Here is a 19,484-nt window from a genome sequence, read left to right on the forward strand (position 1 = left end):
TGATCTTAAACCCACTGAACTGAAGTTTAGTGAGTTAAAGAAAATCTCATAGGAAATTGCTTTGAATTAGCATGGAGTTAAGAACATATTGATAATCAGGTGCAAATACTTAGCATGCTTTGCGGCATTTATAGGAGCTCATAGGAGTGCACCATCTGGTTTCTTCTGAAATTCAACCCAGATGTGGCTCTGGGGAGGGCTTCCTCCAGGAATGTTTCCTGGGCTGTATGGGCACAGCTATAGGACCTTGGCTGCCCCGTCCTCCTCCTCCATGTTTTGTGCCTTCAGTTGCCATAATGCATTTTCATGCCACATGCCTTCATGCTATTTTAGATACTTCAAAACTGTGTGTGTGTGTTTCAGCTTCATTGTGTCCACTACCACTGGGCAGGTTTACAGTTTCAGGTGCAGGTTGGATTCCAGGGCTCCTTCTACATCCTAACATGCATGTTAATATGAAGTAAAGGGCATGCTTGAAGAGAGGCACTTTTTGCATGGCCTTGTGGGCTCTTCAGAGCTTATGTGTTGTACAGCTGATATCCCATCACTGGTGCCAAGCAGAAGACAGCCCCAATCTTTACCAGAAGAGCCCCACAGTCCCTTACAATAAAAGCTGTGGCATATGTAGCCAGATTGAATTTAGTCTATGTGTAGTTTCTAAGGGCCATGTGATATTTGTTTCCACATCTGAAAACCAACACGGGCTTCAGGTTGTTCATTAGGAGGTAGACTTTCTGCACAGCTTTGGGTAGTCTGGTGCATAGCCTAGCATACTCCAGACAGTGACTCTAGTACTTCGTAAGAACTAATTTTTTCCCCTTTCAAAATTTCTGTACAACTTTTTACGCAGAATTTGTGAAGCTACAAATACTTAAGAAGAAGACAGTACTATACACACAGCAGGATTAATGTGCTTAGTCTGGAACAGATTCCACTCACTATAGTACAGTCGCCCCTCTTGATAACAAAATTAATGCGATGACCTAGAATTACTTTCCTACATTTAGAATTATGTAAGTTGAAGAATTGCTTTCATAACAAGAAGAGACATCTTCTTACTCTGAGAAAATGTTGTTTCTACGGTCTTAATATATATTTTTTTCTGTAGTACCCAGAGCTGCTGTCAAATGACAAAAAAGTCTGTTGGATCACCTATGGTCAAAGTCTTCTAATCCATGGAGATGGACAAATGTTTCGGCACGTTCTCAACTTTCTAAGACTTGGGAAATTATTTTTGCCAACAGAATTTAAGTAAGTAGGGCAAATTTGCATGTTTCTTTTATTTTAGATAATTATAAGGGAAACAAGCATGGGCATCTGTTTTCTGATTTTCATAGAAATAACTGTCCAAAGGAATTAAGAATTTTTATTTTAGTCCTGAAGTAAACCATTCTATCTAAACATGAATTGTTGGGATTTAGAGATTGTGGTGAGATAAGTATGCCTTTATTTTAATGATTGGTACACCAGATACTTGTACTGCAGGGTACATCAAAGATTTGTGTACTGTGTGCAAGCATTTAACGAAAAAACAAAACAAACAAACAAAAAATTATCATTGCATTCATCTTCAGATTTCTGTGTTTTATTTACAGCAGGGACAGCTAAATCTGGTTTAGTTCAGCTGAAAAATACTGCATCTGCTCCCTCTACTGGTATCTCTGTTCTAATGCTGGAAAATCTCTTCCAAAAAGGCAGTGGCATTGAGTGCAGGATCACAGGGCTCCTAAGCAGGAGAGAACACCTCCCTCCTCCCATCTGTTAGGATGAAAGTCTGTATGGCATCGCATCCTTTGGTCTCTGCAGTCCTTAAAGCCCTTGTTTGCTGGATTGATCCTAGTAGGCAGACTCTCTTCAGTACTGATCATGGCTTTTTAGCTCACCAGCTGATGTGGTCATTTTTAGCACACTTAGCTGTTGCCATGAAGAGTATGCATTTTCATTCTTTCCTCCAAAGACAACAGAATTGTTACACCATGTCTTCTTTGGAATATTAATCACTGTTTGCCTTCACGGCTAACATCAAAGGCACAGGAAGTCAGATGTCAAACATTACAGTTATATCTATACAAGCAAACTAAATATATCTGGGAATGTTTCTGGTCACTGAGGCCAGCTGCATTTCTGCTGGTGACATGCCTTAACCTCCCCGAGCTGGTGGCTTCACTTCTGTCCACTGCAAACAGTCCCAGGAACATCCAGTTGGCCAAACCATGCCTGGGAATGGCTGGAGAGACACTAATTTGGGTAAGACCAAGAGCAACGCTAACAGCTTAGTAGCATGTTCTAGGGCTAAGAATATTTCAGGGAATGCTAGATTTCCTAGAAGCCTTCAAAGCTGTGAACCCTCATTATGGGATTCTCTAAGGAAAATGCCAGGGTGAATTTTCAACATGAGAAAGCATCATGAGCATCGCAGAGCAGAGCAGGACTCCTGCTTCTCAAAATCAGGTTTCTGTCATCCATGGTTAATTACAGAAAGAAAGGGGAAAAAGAGGGGACAGACCCGCTTAGCTAGTAAGGGGTCAATAGCTTGAAAAAGTTTTGAAGATAACAAGCCTGACAAAAATTCAGAGAGATACTGCTGAATGCTTCTGGTTTAGGAGCTTATTTATTTTGGTTGCACCTTTTTAAAAGAGCCCTCTAATTTTGGATTGCTGATATAAAATTCAGATTCTGTAGAAGTCAATGGTAGTTAATGGTAAAATTTCTATGACTTTCAATAGCACTAGATTTTTTCTTCATTGCTTGGATGTTTGGTCTGAAACATTTAACAAAAACACTAACAAAACAAAAAAAAACACCTTGTTTTGGGTGCTTTTTGGTATTTAAAATGATAAGCTATTTGTCCATACGTTAAAAGAAAAATCACTTACGTGAGTGCATTTTAGTTTGTGTACTGACTGTCTAAGCTTCCAGAATATATATATAACTGGGTAAAATAATCAGGTAAGGTTGATTTTTAGTGATTTTACAGTTAAGTTAATTTACAACTTACAGAGAATGGCCTCTATTTTGTCAAGAAGCAGAAGAGTACCAGATCCCTTCTCTTTTAGAAGCACTTTATCACTGTGATGCGTACAGGTAGATAAACATTTTCTTCTTTCTTTTTCTTTTCTGTAGTATAATGCCCTTTCATCAGACCTAAAAGTATTTGTCCTTCCTTGAAAGGAACACAACTTTGTCATTTCCTTTTGAAACATAGCCAGTGGAGGATGAGCAATTCTATTTCCTTTTGGGCCATATTTTTTCCCGATGAGTTATTTGGATACAGGAAGAGTAACAGAAGAGTCATCAGTCAGCTCAGGGCTCAGCCCTGGCTTTGTCAAGCCTCAGCTGCTTTCTGGAGACCTACTGGAGCATTTTCTCCAACCATGTTGTGGAGAAATCTGCAAATTGTCAATCTGCAAACCCATTTGCTAGTAGTTTCTTCTGTGCTCTTTCAGGAGCCAGATTGGTCCATAGAGTTCATCGCTAGATCAGTCAGCTCAATAGGCAGTCTTCTCAAATCTATGTCTGTAGGCAGAGAGCATCAGCTACTCTGTGCGTCCAGAGGTGTTTCACCTTTTCAAAGACAGACGTGCAACTCAGGCAGTCACTGTCAGATGCTCAGTTTTTTAAGCAGTTTTTTAGCCTGGTTTTGATTCCATGAATGTAAGTGATCGTCCTGAATCTGAATAGCTTGCTCCCCAAAGCGTACAAAACGTCTTCACAAAAAAAAAAAAAAAAAAAAAAAAAGAGAGAGAGAAACAAACCCCAAGTCTGATGTTATATAAACATAGCCTGGGTTGATAAGTAAGGCTTACATAAATCCACTGGTCAAAGCTTTGTGGATGCTGAAACAGAAGAGAAAAAAAAATATATATCTACTGTGTGTCTGCAGCATTGCATTTCAGAACTTCTCAGTACAGGTGAGCAATGAAGTCTCCTGGTCCTGGGTTGCCTTTGTATTACACAGTAGTGATAATTGTGAATTCCTTTAATTCCCCAGAAGTTTGAAAATAATTCATAATAAAAATGAATGGGGTATATACAGATCTCCTGATGAGTGGAAGCCCTAGCAGCTCCTTTTGCAGGCTGAGTGTGTGTTGCCCCTGGAAAAAAGTTCTATAATAATAGTAAATATTCATTATCTAGGTTGTGGATCCAAAGCAAGGAATTTCACAATGAAGGTTCTTTTCCATGTAGAAGATTAGATACTGAGTCTTGGAATAAGGAGCATGAGTTCAGCAAAGACCCGGAAGAGGTAAGGCTTGTTTTTCAGAATACGTTGCCATAAAGCCTTTTTAAATGCAACTTGAACTAGAAAGGTGACAAATTTAAATTCTTCACTACTTAAAAAAGAAAGGTTTTGAGCATCCAGGGAGAGTGTGGAGAACAGCATTAGGCATTCTGCTTGCATATTACAAAAACACAAAACAGCTTCTTCTGTATAGAGAGAATTTAAATGCTAAACATCCACACTTACTGACTCCAAGTCAGGGTGCTTTAGCAGTGTTCTGGGTGCTACCCTGCTGTTTCTTTTTATCCAGTGACTATACACTCTAAAATCAGATAGTCCAAAGCATAAGGACAACAACCTCTTGTCTGTGTTAGCTTGGTCTAAGCACCACAAGGCTACGCTCTTTTAGATTCTTTTTGGTGTTGTGATTTGCTTTCCTGGTTACTTAGTGAGTCCCTGCCACCAAGGGTAGGAAATGTTTTCACCCAGACTTCAGTGTGGCTTGCAAACTGTGGCTGGGTCACAGGTTCAGACCTCTGACCAAAGAGGATGTAGAAACAAATCTCCTGCTTCCTACTAAGTACTTTAAGGTAGTAAAGAAATGCAGGAAGAGATCACTGCAGCCCTGTAGTTAGCAGGATCCGTGACCTACGTGAGTCAGGCATGACCAGGAAATGCTAAATGAACTGGCATTCCCTGGCGTGATTCTATCATGGATGTGTGGTTCCTGTAGGGCCAGCAGCCTCGGGTGGGAGCTGCAAGCTGAAGCAGTGCACTCAGACATCCTGCAGAAACTTTCTTGTCTGTGAAATCAGTGGAATGGGTTGAAGTGCTTCCCACTCAAATCTTTGCCTACTTTTAGTTCTTAGCTGGCCAACAGCAGCTGAAAGTTGCCCTCAGTCTGCTAAGGAAAGGTGAAAGCAGGTGCTGCCTGTGCAGCATTTACACACCAACACCAAGCTGCTCCAACCTGCAGCTTAATTAACACTGCTGTTCAGGTGGTAGAGCAGTTGAACATCTTTAATTTGCCAAATTGTGTACATCTTGTGTAGAATGTGCTGCTGTTTTTTCACATAACCACATTTTTCTCAGTTGTAGCGGTAGAAGAGACATTTCCAATCGCTGAATTCAGTAGAACTTGAAGAAAGAAACTGAAGTGGCCAAGGCACACAAGCAGGGCCAGCATCTCACTAAGTGATGCAGGACAGCATAGCATTGGTGTTGAATTGTCAGGGCAGTGTTTGGACAGTCTTAAGGCACTGCATCCAGCATAGAAGTGAGAAAATATTTTCCAGAGATTAAGAACTCAGTCCTTAAATTAAATGCTTGTAGTAGAATGAAAAAAACATATCAGTTATTAGGAAAGGCCAGACTTACACTTCCTTCCAATGAATTAGAAATTCTAACTAGAATTAGAATTTAGAAATTATTTCTAAATTAGAAATAACAACACTTCATTGTATTTTAGGTGTATCCATATGCAGCTGTGGATTCCAGTAAACACTGCATTAATACATGGAGTAATATAAGAGATCTGACAGGAAAGCAAGATACCAATGGGGAGAAGGCAAAGTGTTCCAAAATGGTATCGCGGGCTAGGGGGACAAAGCAAAAGAATACACTTGGAGAAGACGAAGAATCCTCACACAGTATAGTGAACTCCAGCTTACTTTCAGCAAGCCCTCCAAGGAAGAGAGAAATAAGCAGTTTAACAAAGACAGAAGAAAACAAAGACTCAGCAACTCACATCCAGAAATTACTTTCCCTGGTAAAGGAATGGGACATGGTGAACTCCAAGAGATGTGATTCTCAGCACGTAGAAGTATCTGATGGTTGCATCACAGGCAGTGTATCTCAGTACAACACTCCTGAAAACAACAGAGGTGTCAAAGCTTCTGTTGCTTGTTCTCCTGGGAAAATAAGCTTTACAACTCAAGAAAACAGTCCCATTACCCAATGTGAAGCCGGGGCTGAAGGAAAGCAGCTGGACCAATACGTGCTCAAACAGAGTCTGCCAGTTACTCCAAGTGCTGGAACATACAAATTCAGCACCATAAAAACTACTCCCACAATAGGAAAAAATACAGAGAACATAAACAGGGAGCAAGCAGAAGGTAAATGATTACTTTGGGATTGTTTTCAAAAATGAGGGGAGTAATTAACTGAATCACTTGTATATAAATAAGATACTTTGATCGTGCTGCTGAACTTCAGAGTGATGGTCTCAGCCTTTTTCTTGTTCTCCTGCTTGTAGGAAGTTTACCCAGTGAAGTAAGAGATGAGAGCTTGCAGATGAAACTCATCCCTATAAAAGGCAGTAAGTTGATTGCCAGCTGCTAAGCAAGGGCCTGGTTATGACTGGTGGATTTTTTATTTTTTTTTATCACTTATCTATGCAGAGTTTGATACTAAAAGACTGTTTGCCAGAAAGGTCGAGCAGCTTCTTGATCCACTAGTGTTAATGAATTGTACTTTAATTGTCTCCTTGTTACTCTGCCTTTATAGCTGTGCAATTAGCAGTGAAGCTGTTTTGATGTGCAGAAGTTATCCGTCTGCATTTTTGAGACATTTGGAGTTTATTAATGGTTGGTAATGGCACAAAAATCAGGATCCTAGTTTGATATTGGAACTACAGTGAAAAAGGAGACTTTGTGTCCTTCAGTCCTCTCCTGAGGACATCCTCAGATCCTGAGAATATTTTGAAAAGTCTTTTAAATTGTCTTTGCCATTCAGATAGGTTTTGCTAACAGAATCTTTTTTTAGGTATATGTGGTATTTTATTAGTGCTTTTATTGGAGTTGCTGGCAGTGTACAAAGATAGCAATGGTTCAGTCACCAGAGCCTGAAAAAAAATGAAACCTTAAATGTTTTACAAGGGTTTCAGATGTAGGGTCTAACAACAGATCCATACTACTAGTGTGAATTGAGCTGAATAAAGTCCACTATAACCAGTGAGATCACTGGGCACAGACCAAGTTACAGAAACCTGTAATTTAGCACAAAGGCTGAGTTTATGTTAAACCCAGAAGTTTCCACAGCCGTGTGTAGGAGTTAAAAATGTTTGATAGCCAAGATACTAAATGCAAGCTCAGGAAACCTCAGTGGAAAGTCCCAGTCCAAGACTTCTCCCGTCACCCTAAAAAGGATGTGATTTACCCTGTACCACTTCCACAGTGGGCAACATTGTGAGTTTTCACAGAATTGCTGGCAAAGCAGAATGTATTAATAATGATTGTGGATGTTTTTGTTACTATAGCAGTGCAAGATGGATTATTATTTTTTCCTATAAAAAAAAAAAAAACCTCTTTCATATCCCTTGAAAGAATCCCGGACTAAATTATGCTTGGGTTTTGTTAAGCAATGTGTAATGGTTACTTTTTCTGAATTTTCCCTGTGAAAGAGGGGAGTAGAGAAGACCTGTAATGTTATACTTCAGATTGTAAATTATTTGATGAAAAAGTTGCTATTTTCTGTCTATTGGCATTTCACTTTTCCTGGCAAAACCTCCTGACAGAATGAAGACAAAGAAAGCGCATAACTTAAATGAGATGACAATTTTGTGGTCACGCTTACAAAAGAACAAATGTGTTTATTCCAGTACTTCTGCATGGGCTGTGCTATAAAACTCAGCTTGTATTCGTTCACAGAAACAATGGACAGCAAACAAACCCCGGTTCTTCTGGAAGATCACAGAAATGTAGGGCTGATTCTTAAAGTTGAACATCCTCCAGTTTTAGGCAGTGATGGCTTTCATACATGCAATGAAGAGAGTGTTGTTTACAGCATTCTGCTGGATGGCACCCAGCTGGGTAATTCAAGCACTCAAGCACTACCCAAAGGTAAGAAAGGATGTTCAAAAGGTAAGAAAAATGATGTTGCTGCAGAGTTTTTAGTATTATCTCTGTCATGATTCGTTGCCAGTTCTGACTGTCTGAGTACCTAGGGTTATTGCAGCTTAACTACTGCTAAGACTTAATTCTTCAAAGCAGCAGGACAGCAGCTGCCTAACCTTGCAGGTGTCTTAAATATTTCCCAGTGAAGCTCTTTATTGCATTGAATTTTTTAGAGAGCTACAGAACTGGAAAGAATCGGGGAGAAAAAAAAAAAGGAGGAAAACCAGTAAACTCATTATCCGGGTGGTTACAGATTGTTCAAGGATATGCAAGAGTGAAGGGCAGCTTCCTAGTCCATTGCATACTTGTTTATTGATGTGAAATATGTATTTTATATATATATAAAATACATAATATACACACACTTTTTTTTTTTTTTAATATTGTAGCAGAATAGTGCAGTGGCCCTTCCCTGGTGCTGTGTCAGATCCCAGGTACTGATCCCAGGTGTCTCCCGCGTTGCTGGGAAAAGGGCTAGACCTTAGGCTTTGGAGATGGGCAGGCACGAGAGCACTGCTGTGTCCTGTCTGGGAAGGTGATTGTGGTGCTGTGGGGGCCCAGTTCCAGCTGAGACTTCTTGGAGCATGAGCATGAGTCTTCCTGGTGGGCAGAGTGAGCCCCTGTGCTCGCCTTGTGGCCAACAGTGCCGTGCACTACTTGTGCAGGTGTGCGTATGTAAACCAATAACATGTGTGTATGAACACACATGCATTTTAATGTAGCTGAAAAGAAATGAAACAAAGCCCAGGGTGAATGTCCTGAAATCTATATTCAGTTTTCATTTGGGCAAACCCTTAAGTTGAGCTCGGGTTTGAAAACTGGCTGTTAGGACTCCATTGCATTAAAACCTTGGACAGGAAAGGCATTAAAGAAGCCAAAGGTTGGATGACTGAAATGTTGAATGCTGTAACCACATCCTTTTTTGTGTTCTTTGAACTGTTTCTTGTAGATATCGTTTTTCTTCGCTTTTCTCTCTCGCGTGAGGAGATATTCTATGCCAGGAAGTGCCACTTTTTCCTGACTGATGTCATCCTGGACTCCATAAGGCAGAAGGATCCCAAGGAAATCACAGCCAAGATCATGACCCTTGTGAACAGGCTTTGGGTAGGTACAAGGTCATGGCAATTTGGCTGAGTTGTGGTTTCTCAGCTTCCCCAGGCCACCGATGGGTGGCAGGACATAAAAACTTGCGCTCTTCAATAGAGTGAGATGGAGCATTTAGCAGCTTGCCTGCTGAGAAGTTTCCACAAGGATAATTAATGCTCCTCATTAAGCAAGAGCCCCTGCTTGCTGGAATGACGATGTCACGTTCTGTGTTTTAGACCCAGCAGCTCACACCCAAGGAGTTTGTCGCTGATTTACTGAACACGGAGTATTTTAAACGGGACAGAAAGATTCGTGAAGAGCTACTGCAGTGGGTGGAAGTAAGTAGCATTCGCCACCAGGTGATGCTGTAGGGCTGAGAGTTTTTGTGCACGTGTGAGTGTGTGTTTGGGGTGTCTTTTTTATTATTATTACTGTTGGCATTCAGCTTAAGCTGGTTCTCTCGTCCCAGCTGCTTGCAAATGAATTACGGGGGGGAATTTTTCAGCACATTAATTGACTAGTGTAATGTCTAGCCTTAATAAAAGTTTAAAACTGTGCCGCTAATTTGTGAGAGTGTCCACAAAAAGTAGGTGGAAGACTTCTAGGATGGTTAAGAAATATGCAGCAAGGAGCCAGCGATGCTGCTGTTCCGCAGTCAGCAGGGGATTTAACGGTGACCTTGTTTTTGTGCCTTTTCAGTTTACCTTGCCATTTGCGTGGAAGTACAGCCGCTGCCTTGATTTACTGATAGAGAGAGGGCTTGCTAGATCCGTCTCATACTTTGCCTTGGAAATGTAAGTTTACAGACTCTTAATAAAGGTTTTTGAAATGTTTTCATTGTGGTGTGTGAGAGGGATAAACATCTCATCTGAGCTTTTTTTATTTTTTTTGAACAGTACCTTCATTTAGTTAAGAATCTTTGTCAGCTGTCAGCTTTAGGGGGCAAATCTTATCTGCTACCACTTATTGGTCATGAGTTAGGTTTATTTACCAGGAAAAAAAAAAAAAAACACCACCTACTGCTGCTGTGTTTTTGTCTGCCTAGATGGCCATGCACGTTTTCTGTGACACTGTTCCCCTAACTCCTGCCTGGGGATGCAGAGAAGCTCTCACTCAGGTGACTCCCTGGCACCCTGAATTAGAAAATGCTGGGACAGGAGCTGGGTAAAAGCTTGTCCCTGCCATTTGGCTTTAGTTACCGAAAATGAGTAAGAGAACCCACTCTTTCTGCTAATACCTTTGTTGTTATCAATTTTTATTTATTTATTTATTTATTTATTTTTGGGGGGGAGAGGTGGGGGAAATAATAACCTCAGTTCTCCAGCAGTTACTTCGTGTTTCCTTTTAAGCACTTTGTGCAGACACAGCACTTTGCTATTCCTGCTCTAAAATCTCTGCAGTTCTGCAGAGCAGAGCTGACGCTGTTCTCACCCTGTGAACTAGAGCAAGTAAACATCACTTCCATCCATCTAACAACTCGGTAAGGAAACGTTATTTCAATCTTACACCAGCATTTTGAGAGGGCATTTAGATGCCCTGGGGACAACTGCTTTTCTCAAGGCACACCTCTTTCCTCTTCTGCAGCCCAGGTTCCCACACTGAAATCAACATACCATGCAAACAAGATTCATATAAAGAAAATAACCTTTATTAGACAAATCAATCAAACCCTGAAAAAACAGCATCAGGTAAACATTAAAGTTTTTTTTTGTTTTTCCAGCAATGTAAAAACCTTTTGAGAAATTCAGAAAATTTCATGTTCCTTTTGTCGCATTAGTAACGTCTTTCCCTCTTGTGACATGAGCTATTACTGTCTTGGCAGCCCAAAATCTTGCATTAACTTACTTATTTTAAAATAGTAACTTCTAAAATCTTCCCTGTGCAACTGTTTCCCACACAATTTTGTACAAAGGTGTCAACTGTGTTCTATTTGCTGTCTAAAAAAAGAACAAGTTTTAAAAAACATTCGGCTTATTAAACAAGTGTTTTATGTACAGTACAGGAATTTCCAGACTTGAATGAACATAGTTTATACGCGGAGGGTAACTCACGTGGCTATGAGGGTTTACATCTGAGACTACAGCAATGCACTGCGGGGACCAAGCAGCTTCTCCACCCCAGCAGCAGCTATGGTGAAACTGCAACTGAAGAAATTCCTGCTCCATAAAGGCCAAATGTGACACCGCTTCTCTCGCGTCTGGGGGATGCTGATTTACAGCACTTCACAAACCAGGAGTAAGCAGGAGCTTGGCAGTAAGTAACTGCAGCTTCCAAAAAAATGCTGATCTTCAGCTTTCGTCCAAGAACACCAAGACGGCATCACAGCCCTGCAGGGAGCTTTGATGTTACTCTGCATTAACAGGCAACTTTGGGACACAGGACACAGCTGTCCTGCAGTTACATTGTCCTACTTCAGACATCACGCATTTAAGGTCGAGCATTGCACTAAACCTAGATACTCAGAAGCTGTTGTCTCAGATGCCACCACCACCCAAACCTCCTCAAACAAGCAACGCTGAATGGACCAAGAGTAAGGACCTGGAGAGGGGCTAGGTCAGCAGCAAAGCAAGCGGCCAGTCCCCAGCACCCCAAATCCTGGGGCACAGCCTGGCCCCTGGGACAAGGCACGCTGCAGGCTGAACTTTGTCAATCACCTCGTGTGGCTGCAATCTGCCTGTGGGGGCTGAGTGGCACAAACCAGGAGGAGAGGACCTTGGAATAGGGGAGCTGTGTCCTCCTCACCCACCTGCTATGCTCCCTGCTCTGCTTTGGTCTCCACACGCTGCCACCGGGGGACCCGGCCCCTCTCCTGAGGAACACTCCTGAGGTCACGCGTGAGAACAGCAGCTGAGCTGGTAGATGGTTAGCAAGGCAGTCGCACAGGGAGACCGAAGAGTCAGCAAGAGCTGGGAGATGGTTAAGACAGAGAGAAGCTCAGCACTGAGGCACTGGGAGAATCGTGGGAAGAAACAATTCACTGTAACAATGGAATTGCTTTTATTAAAACAGAAGTGTTAAGCCAAGAAAATAAATTATTGCTATGATAGACATATTTAGAACATAAGGAAGGACGTTAATCTTGAGCTCCAGGTCAATATAACCCTGAAACAGGAAGTTACACTACTTTTCTTAAATACCTTGGTTTCTCTTCTTGCCCTTCCAAAAACTTTATAAAATGTGCAGCTTAGAGAACAAACAGTAACAGAGTCACTTGTAACAAAAAAAAAAAAAATCTGTACAGCACATAGCTTTAAAAATAATACATTTTTTTCAAACAGCTATGTTACTTATTACTCATAAATATAGGGCTAACAAATTTTGAATGCCCAAGGTCCCATCCAACACCAAAGCTATTAAGCGTAGTTGACAGAAACCTTCTCGGGACTTCCCCCCAGCCAGAGGTCAGGTTTTGGACTGTCTGAAAGAGCCTGATTATGTGTAAAAGTATCTTCACGGATGAAGACTGTCTCCTTCTGCTGGTCAGAGGCCTGGGGTCTTCAGTGAGTTTGAAATGGCAATCAAACCTGGAACACAGCACCGTGCAATGGGTTAGACTGGCTGCACTCCCATAACACGGCAGGATCTGCAGGTCCCTCTGTCCTGGCCAGCAGTGATTTTGCAAAATACTACAAAACCACTGTTTGTCAGAGCTGCAATTTGGTGGCAAAAGAACATTTTTACTAGAAGAGCCTCACAGGAGGAACGAGGCCCTTCCCCCAGGCTAAAAGCAGCCTCTGTCTCAGGACTCACCCAAAGGCTACATGCTGCTGCCAGAGCAGCTGTGGGGCAACAACCCCCCCTGCAGCTGTGACCATTTCAGAAGGGCCTGTCTGTGACCTGTCCCAAGAAGGAGCTCAGGATCCCAAATTTGAACCATGGCTGCTGGATCTGTATGACCTCCAGTACCTACCCATCACAAGCCCAGGCCCTTCACTCTATCTATCAGCCTGTGCCTTGACCACCTGAGCCCCTGTCCTGTCTGTCTGACACTCACAGCCCTCTGTTCCCAGCAAACAGGGAGCCCAGTGCTAAGGACTGGAATCCTTGGGTGAGGAAAGAGGCAAAAGCTGAGCCAGACGCAGCCTGGCTTGTGTGAGGCATAGTAAGCCTTTACGAGGGCCTGCCACCCTGCTTGGCTGCCTGGCTCATCAGGGCTCAGCTCTCCTCAGACAGGTCACCAGCGAGCTTCCTCACACATCTTCTGGACCTTCTGGCCAATGTCCAGAAATACTTCCTCCAGAAGTAACACCTGGCAGCTCCCTCAGGACTTCCTGACCATAACCTAGCAGGTTCCTTTGCTTGGTGATGTGTACAGACTCCTTGGGAGGTTCAAAGGAAACTGTGGAATAAATCCAGCTTGGGGAGAATACCATGGATTCCCCAGGGCAGCTCAGAGGGACTAACGAACAGCAGGATTTCGGCAAATAGCCACAAGAAACAGATTAGTGGTTAGACAGCTGGGTAGCATTCAGAGCAAAGCTCATCTGAACACTGACACATGGACTAGGTGGTGCACAAGCCTCTACTACCTGAAAACCATTTTTGCTTGTTTTGTTTCTCCTCCTCCAAACCAGAGAGGCATCCGACCTGTTATTTAAGGCGCTGGCTGTGGGAGCTGGTTGTCTAAAACCAGATCAGAGCCACTGACACCGGTCAGGAATGCGTGTGGGAGACTTCTCAGAGAGAAATGGGGGTGAGGTCCTCCTGACTCAGAGCTACTGCCAAGCCTGACCAGCACTCAGAGCTGCTGGAAAATCCCCTTCAGGGGCTACTTACAACAACTCCACTTCCTTAGGCCGTATACGTGTGCAGAGGGGATCACACTATTGTCGAGGGACTTATGGTGACCTGGCCTGCTTTCTGCAGAGGAGAGAAGCCAGCATTAGTACAGGGTTAGAGGACAACAGCATCAGGACACAAGCTAGTGGGAAGGGAAGTGGCTGAGAACCCTCAGGAACGTAAGAGGAGAAACAAATGACATCTGAGAGCAAGAGGCTCCCGTCCTTCCCTCCGTCCCATCTCATTGCTCCCCACAAAAGGTCCAAGCCTCCCCAGAAAGGAGCTTAGCAGCATGTGCAGCAGAGTTCCAGCTGCTCATCCCCAGGAGGTTAAGCGTGTACCCCAGCCCACGGCAGCAAGAAAGCCCCTGTGTGCACAGCATCCCCTCCCAGTGCAGCCTCCAGCCCCGTGGGTCCTTTCCAGTGCATCTCCTCAGGGATCCCGGTCACGAAGGGGAGGCTCTCGCAACGCAGGGGCTTTGGCCTGCCCCCGAAGAGGCGAGTCTCTGCGAGAGGAACCATCACTTCCCCACAGCGACTCCTAGCCCAAAAGCAGCATCTTCAGTCCCCGCATGAGAGGCAGTGGCTTGAACCGAGGAGGCAGTGGTAGTGACAGGCAGAGTGAAGAGAGCGTTTTGGCTGCTTGCACTTACTGCAGAAATGTACTGGCTGTTCGTGAACCGGGGTTTCTCCTCCATCGCAGAGCTGTGTTGTGAGCCCAGGGGCATGTAGGTGGGTGAGCCCATGTCTTCACAGAAGCTTTCTTGTGGGATGCTGGAGACACAGCCGCTGTCGGAGCCGCTGGAGCCGCTGCCTGACATGCAGTGCGACGACTCGGAGCTCTCCGTTGCTGGGGGAAGACAGGGAAATCATTCTGAGGACTGTGAATTTGGCCTAAACGACCACGTGCCCCTGGTAACACACCTCTCTGCAGAGGCTCTGGTCACACAAGCCCGTGGCTATGCCACACTGCTATCTGGGCCACTTTAAAGCCACAGGCAACAAAATAACCCACTGCAGTAACCCAGTGATGCTGGAGAAGGAGCAGGAGGCACTGAGGACTGCCTGAGGCTGGCACAGGTCAGGCACAGGGGAGCCCTGCTCCCTGGGTAGTCAGATTCTGAGTTGCCTGTCCCAGACCCAGCATCCCGTACAATGCTGCAGGCACCACCGCTCCCCCCACACCACCACAGGACACGCGCTGCTGCTCCTGTCCCTCTGCCTGTACCAGCCAGAGAGCTTCACACATGGGAAGCCATGGGGTCACTGGACCAAGCTGGCCAAAGCGAGGAACTTAACGCCTCCTACCAGAGGGGCAAGGCAGGCAGAGGCACAAGCACTGCCCTCCAAGGCCACAGCAGCCCTGGTATGCGGCACCAAGCCTGCTCCTGCGAAAGCAGGAATGGAGCTTGTGTAGAAGGGCAGTGTGGGTATGTAGCAGGGTGTGCCATGACTCCAGGGAGCCTGGTGTGACCACACGGCAGGGAGCGAGCCGTGGGGACAAGCCCATGGCACAGAGAGGCTGGGCTGTGGGTTGCATCCCCGGGTGTGTTGCAGCACGGCCGGCTCATACGTACTCAGTGAGGGCTGGCTGCTCGTCTCATGCTCCAGCTCATCCTCCTCGATGCAGGCACCAACGTCAAAGGGGCGCCTGGGGGCCAGGACGCCTGGCAGCAGAGCCTGGTCCAGGTACATGTGCAGGTTGAGGGGCCCCAGCAGGGAGGAGGAGGAAGGGCCGTACGCAGCAGCGGTGCTGCCAGCAGAGAGCTGCGCCTGCGTCCTCTTGTACGGGTTGGAATGGTCGAACAGAGACACTGCGATTGATGCTCTGGTCCTGGCGCCTGCCACAAAACACAACGAAGCCCTGAGCGTCAGTCCCACCTGGCTCACTTGCAGCAAGGGGGCAGGGCGGGCTGGCACTTACCTCTGCCTTTCATGATGTAATCGATAGCACGGTCATTGATCGCTGCCTCGCTGGGCTTGATGTCCAGGAACGGCTTGTTGCCCACGCCCATGGACACCATCTCCTGCATGCGGATTTCTGAAGGGAAGAGCAAGGTGTAACAGCCGCCTGCCAGGCTGCCCCGGCCCTCCCTGCCCCAGGGCCAGGCTGCTCCTGAGCTGCTGGCATCAGATCCATTCTCCCCCTTGCTCCCCAGCCTGAGGACTGCACCGACCAGCCCCTCATGCTCTGCTCTGGTTCAGGCGCCCAGTGCCATGCCGCCTGTGAGTGTGATCCAAGCAGGAAGCCTGGGGTGAAGAATAAGCTCGGCCAGCCTGAGCCAGGCAAGCTGCCACTCCGATAGCGAAGCTGTGGGGAGAACAGCGAGCTTCTCACAAGCACGGCCACTCTCGCAGAGCACTGAGTGAGCTTTTCAGCAGCACGGCCACTCTCACAGAGCAGGAAACCCTGTGCTAGCACCTCCCATTTCTCCCAGTGTCCAGGCAGGTGTCCACAGTCACACAGAGCTTGGATGGCTGTCAAGGTGTCTGGGACGAGGGGCAGGGAAGGGACAGCACCCAGCCAACCCCAGCACATGCTCCTGAGGCTGCATGCAGGCACACGGCTGCTTGCCACACAAAGCTGCCTGCTAATAGGCTGCAAACCTACTCAGGACAGCACGAGCTGAAGGGGGCTCCCGCACCTTTTGCGGCACAGACGCCCTGGGAAGGAATCACACCTTTATTGCGGGCTGCCTGCTGCCACAGGATCTTGGCAATGTCGCTGGTCCAAGCCTGCTTGGTCTCGGCTGAGCTGGCCTGGAGGATGTAGGTGTCGCTCGATTTTCGTCGTCGGAACCAGATCTCGAAGCGCAGCCCGCTGTCCCCAGAGTTCTCCGTCAGACCGATGTCTGCAGTCTGCCAGGAAAAAGGAAGAGCAAAGGATCAGCCGGGGCTGCACCAGGGGCAGAAAGGGGAATCTTGGTGGCGGGCCAGCCAGGGGCGAGAGCTGACCCGATGAAAGGAGACAGGCAACCTTCAGGGAGAAGTCCAGAGCCACCTCTTGCCCAAGAGCAATCTGCAAAGCTGCCCTTACCTTGAAGGAGCGCTTGTAGATATACACATCAAAGCCACCCTCGATCCTCTTGGGCTTGCTGAACAGGATCAGGTCCTCAAAGAGGAAGACGTGTCGCTGGCACTTCCTGCGGCCCAGCCAGATGGTGAACTCGTCCTGCCGCACCAGCTGCCCCTGCTCCTTCAGGTTCACCTGGCCACGGGGAACATCCTGGTAAGGCCCCAGCAGCTCCCCCAGACAGCAGGAAGCCAGGGCCAGGCAGGCCTGGATACAAAAAGCAGGGTCCCACGCGTGGCCCATGTGGTGGAGAAGTGGCCACTGCCTGTCACCTGGAAGAGGTACGGGAACCCACCTCCCTGGGGCTAGGGGCCACACCAGGCTGAAACAAGTGGCTCAGAGCTAAGGCCCAGCCCACAGACACCATCTCCCGTCACCCCGCACAGATCTGGGACAAAGCCAACTGTGGGGTGCCAACTGGAGGCACCAGCCTGGCCCTTCTTGGGGAACAGAGGAAGCTCAAGAGGAAAGGACAGCCAGAAACCCGCCAGGAGCCCGGGCACATCTGGGCCAGAAGACGAGTACCTCAGTTCCGCCTGCCCTAGATTCATCCCCCTCCACCCTGAGCCCTGCCACAGACTGATTTTTTGCTTTGTTTCTCCTCCTCCAAGTGCTGTCCTTCATGTGCCTCTCCAAGTCCCACCTTGCTGCTTTTTACCTATCCCTGGCATCAGCATCACTTTGAATTCCTTCCCACAAACTCGCGGCCTCCCCTAGCAAACCGAGGGGCACCCTGCCCTGTGCGGGGACTTGAGGGGATGGTCACCACACAGCCCAAAGACCCCAAACCTAGAGAGGGGGGGGAGCAGCGTGGCTTGGCCACCCCCAGGCAGCAGAGGACACCACAACGTACGTCACAGTCACGGATGGCGTCCATGGCCAGCAGGTCGTTCCCGTGCCGCAGCTGAAACTTCACCATCTCCTCAGCCGCTCGCAGGTAGCCCAGCTCCTGCTCCTGCGCCTCGCTGCACTCCTTGATCAGGTCCTTCAGGAGCAGGGCGTATTTGCTCATGCGCTGGATGGGTTTCAGCAGGTAGGAGGCCAGGTCCATCTTATCCCCCAGCTGCACCTGCTTGAACTGAGAAGCAGAGCAGAGAGTGAGGGCGGCAGCTCCCCGCGTGCAGGCACTGACACCGCGGCTGCCCAAGCCCTCAGCTTCCTGACTGAGGTACTCAGATTGCTCTGCAAGGAACAGCATCGGTGCTGCCGGGTGCTGGGCTCCTTCCCAAAGCACCCACCACATCTCTGCCCAGCTGTGCAGAGAGCCAGGCAGGCAGCGGCAGCGCCGAGCACACCTCAAGCAGGGAAGCTGGGCCGGGCTGCACACAGCAGCGACCCCAACGCCCGGAGGCACCGCGGGGGCGAGCAGTGGGGTTTACCTTGAAGAAGGTGTTCCCGTGGCTGGCCAGCAGCGAGTCCGACTTCGGCTTGTTCTTGCTGTACAAGGCGTACATCCCAAACTGGTCTTTCTGCAAGAGAGAGCCCCGCGTGAGGCCAAGGCAGACCCAGGACCCGGCGACAGCCCCGGGGTTGGTGACTCCCATCCTTCTGCCTCTCCCAGGCTGCCCCAGAGCCTCCTCTAGGCATTGGGGCAAAGACTCGGCTTTAAGTTCAGCAAGAGCCAGGGTGAGTTCTTGTCTTCCTACTCCCACAGTAGCCAGGACTTCTGAGCTCATTTTCCTGCTACCCCTTGCTCGTTACACACCCCGGGGGATATCAGCCACCTGCTAAGCAGCCACCTGCCTGGGCTCAGCACAAGCACCACGCACCAAGAGACCTCGTGCCCTTACCACAGCCTCAACACCCCCTCCCCACCCACGCCATGGGCTGCAAAGTGACCCAACGCACGCCCCCAGAGCCAGCACAGGGCGCTTCTCCCCTCCCAAAAACAGCCACAGCCCAGCAGCATGCAGACAAGCAGCCAAATGCAAAGCACAGGAGCCAAGCACGGAGGAGCCCACCCCCAGGAGAAGGTGCCGATGCCTTACGTGCCGCAGGAAGCAGTGGCTGACGCGCAGCGGGTGGTTGCAGCAGCTCTCCAGCTCCCGCAGGAAATACTGGCTGTGGAAGTCGTAGAGTTTCTCCAGGTTCCCAAAAATGACGCTGCGCTTCCCCCGCAGGTCCTGGGGGAGGTCGAGGCGCTCCATCTCGGGGAAGTAGCTGTCGATGATGTAGCACAGCGACCTCACGTACTCCCGCTCCGTGGTCACCATCTCGTCAATGATGTGCCGCAGCTTGCTGCAAGAGGGAACGCTCGGCCTTGAAGGGAGCCGGACCACAGCTGCGCTGCGGCAGCCCTACAGAAGCCCTCCCCGGGTCCCGACTTGGATTTCTGTGACAGCTGACCCTGCCAGAGCCCGTGCAGACCCAAGGAACACAACTGGTTTCTCTGTTCTGGAAGGGAAGCCCCATTCTCGGCAGGACACACGGCC

At 47.5% G+C, this 19,484-nt stretch overlaps 2 protein-coding genes across 9 annotated transcripts in view; one reads left to right on the forward strand and one right to left on the reverse strand.

The window, feature by feature from the left end:
- KCTD19 (potassium channel tetramerization domain containing 19) overlaps positions 1–11,522 on the forward strand; it is a 22,135-nt gene extending 10,613 nt beyond the window's left edge. Inside the window, exons 9-19 of one of the 4 annotated variants that reach the window (XR_014697285.1) lie at positions 1,109–1,251; positions 3,001–3,084; positions 4,138–4,246; positions 5,691–6,336; positions 6,477–6,539; positions 7,870–8,061; positions 9,065–9,219; positions 9,438–9,539; positions 9,901–9,995; positions 10,551–10,681; positions 10,786–11,522. Coding sequence is in view for 2 of the 4 variants with exons in the window: in XM_084533727.1 (XP_084389853.1) it covers positions 1,109–1,251; positions 3,001–3,084; positions 4,138–4,246; positions 5,691–6,336; positions 6,477–6,539; positions 7,870–8,061; positions 9,065–9,219; positions 9,438–9,539; positions 9,901–9,995; positions 10,247–10,283 (1,626 nt within the window). In the remaining 2 variants the exon portion in view is untranslated. Of the gene's footprint in view, positions 1–1,108; positions 1,252–3,000; positions 3,085–4,137; positions 4,247–5,690; positions 6,337–6,476; positions 6,540–7,869; positions 8,062–9,064; positions 9,220–9,437; positions 9,540–9,900; positions 9,996–10,097; positions 10,143–10,246; positions 10,299–10,550; positions 10,682–10,785 lie in introns of those variants that run through there. The other 3 variants (XR_014697286.1, XM_084533727.1, XM_084533728.1) reach the window with 3 other exon arrangements.
- PLEKHG4 (pleckstrin homology and RhoGEF domain containing G4) overlaps positions 10,828–19,484 on the reverse strand; it is an 83,769-nt gene continuing 75,112 nt past the window's right edge. For 3 of the 5 annotated variants that reach the window (XM_084533722.1, XM_084533726.1, XM_084533723.1), the window contains exons 15-24: positions 19,041–19,290; positions 18,432–18,521; positions 17,906–18,130; positions 17,017–17,187; positions 16,625–16,838; positions 15,904–16,020; positions 15,557–15,820; positions 14,633–14,829; positions 13,978–14,061; positions 10,828–12,725 (exon numbers count right to left, since the gene is read on the reverse strand). In XM_084533722.1, the coding sequence (XP_084389848.1) occupies positions 14,020–14,061; positions 14,633–14,829; positions 15,557–15,820; positions 15,904–16,020; positions 16,625–16,838; positions 17,017–17,187; positions 17,906–18,130; positions 18,432–18,521; positions 19,041–19,290 (1,570 nt within the window). In that variant the 3' untranslated portion in view covers positions 10,828–12,725; positions 13,978–14,019. The remainder of the gene's footprint in view (positions 12,726–13,977; positions 14,062–14,632; positions 14,830–15,556; positions 15,821–15,903; positions 16,021–16,624; positions 16,839–17,016; positions 17,188–17,905; positions 18,131–18,431; positions 18,522–19,040; positions 19,291–19,484) is intronic. The other 2 variants (XM_084533724.1, XM_084533725.1) reach the window with 2 other exon arrangements.

This window comes from Aythya ferina (genome assembly GCF_964211825.1).
Source record: "Aythya ferina genome assembly, chromosome: 12".
NCBI lineage: Eukaryota > Metazoa > Chordata > Aves > Anseriformes > Anatidae > Aythya > Aythya ferina.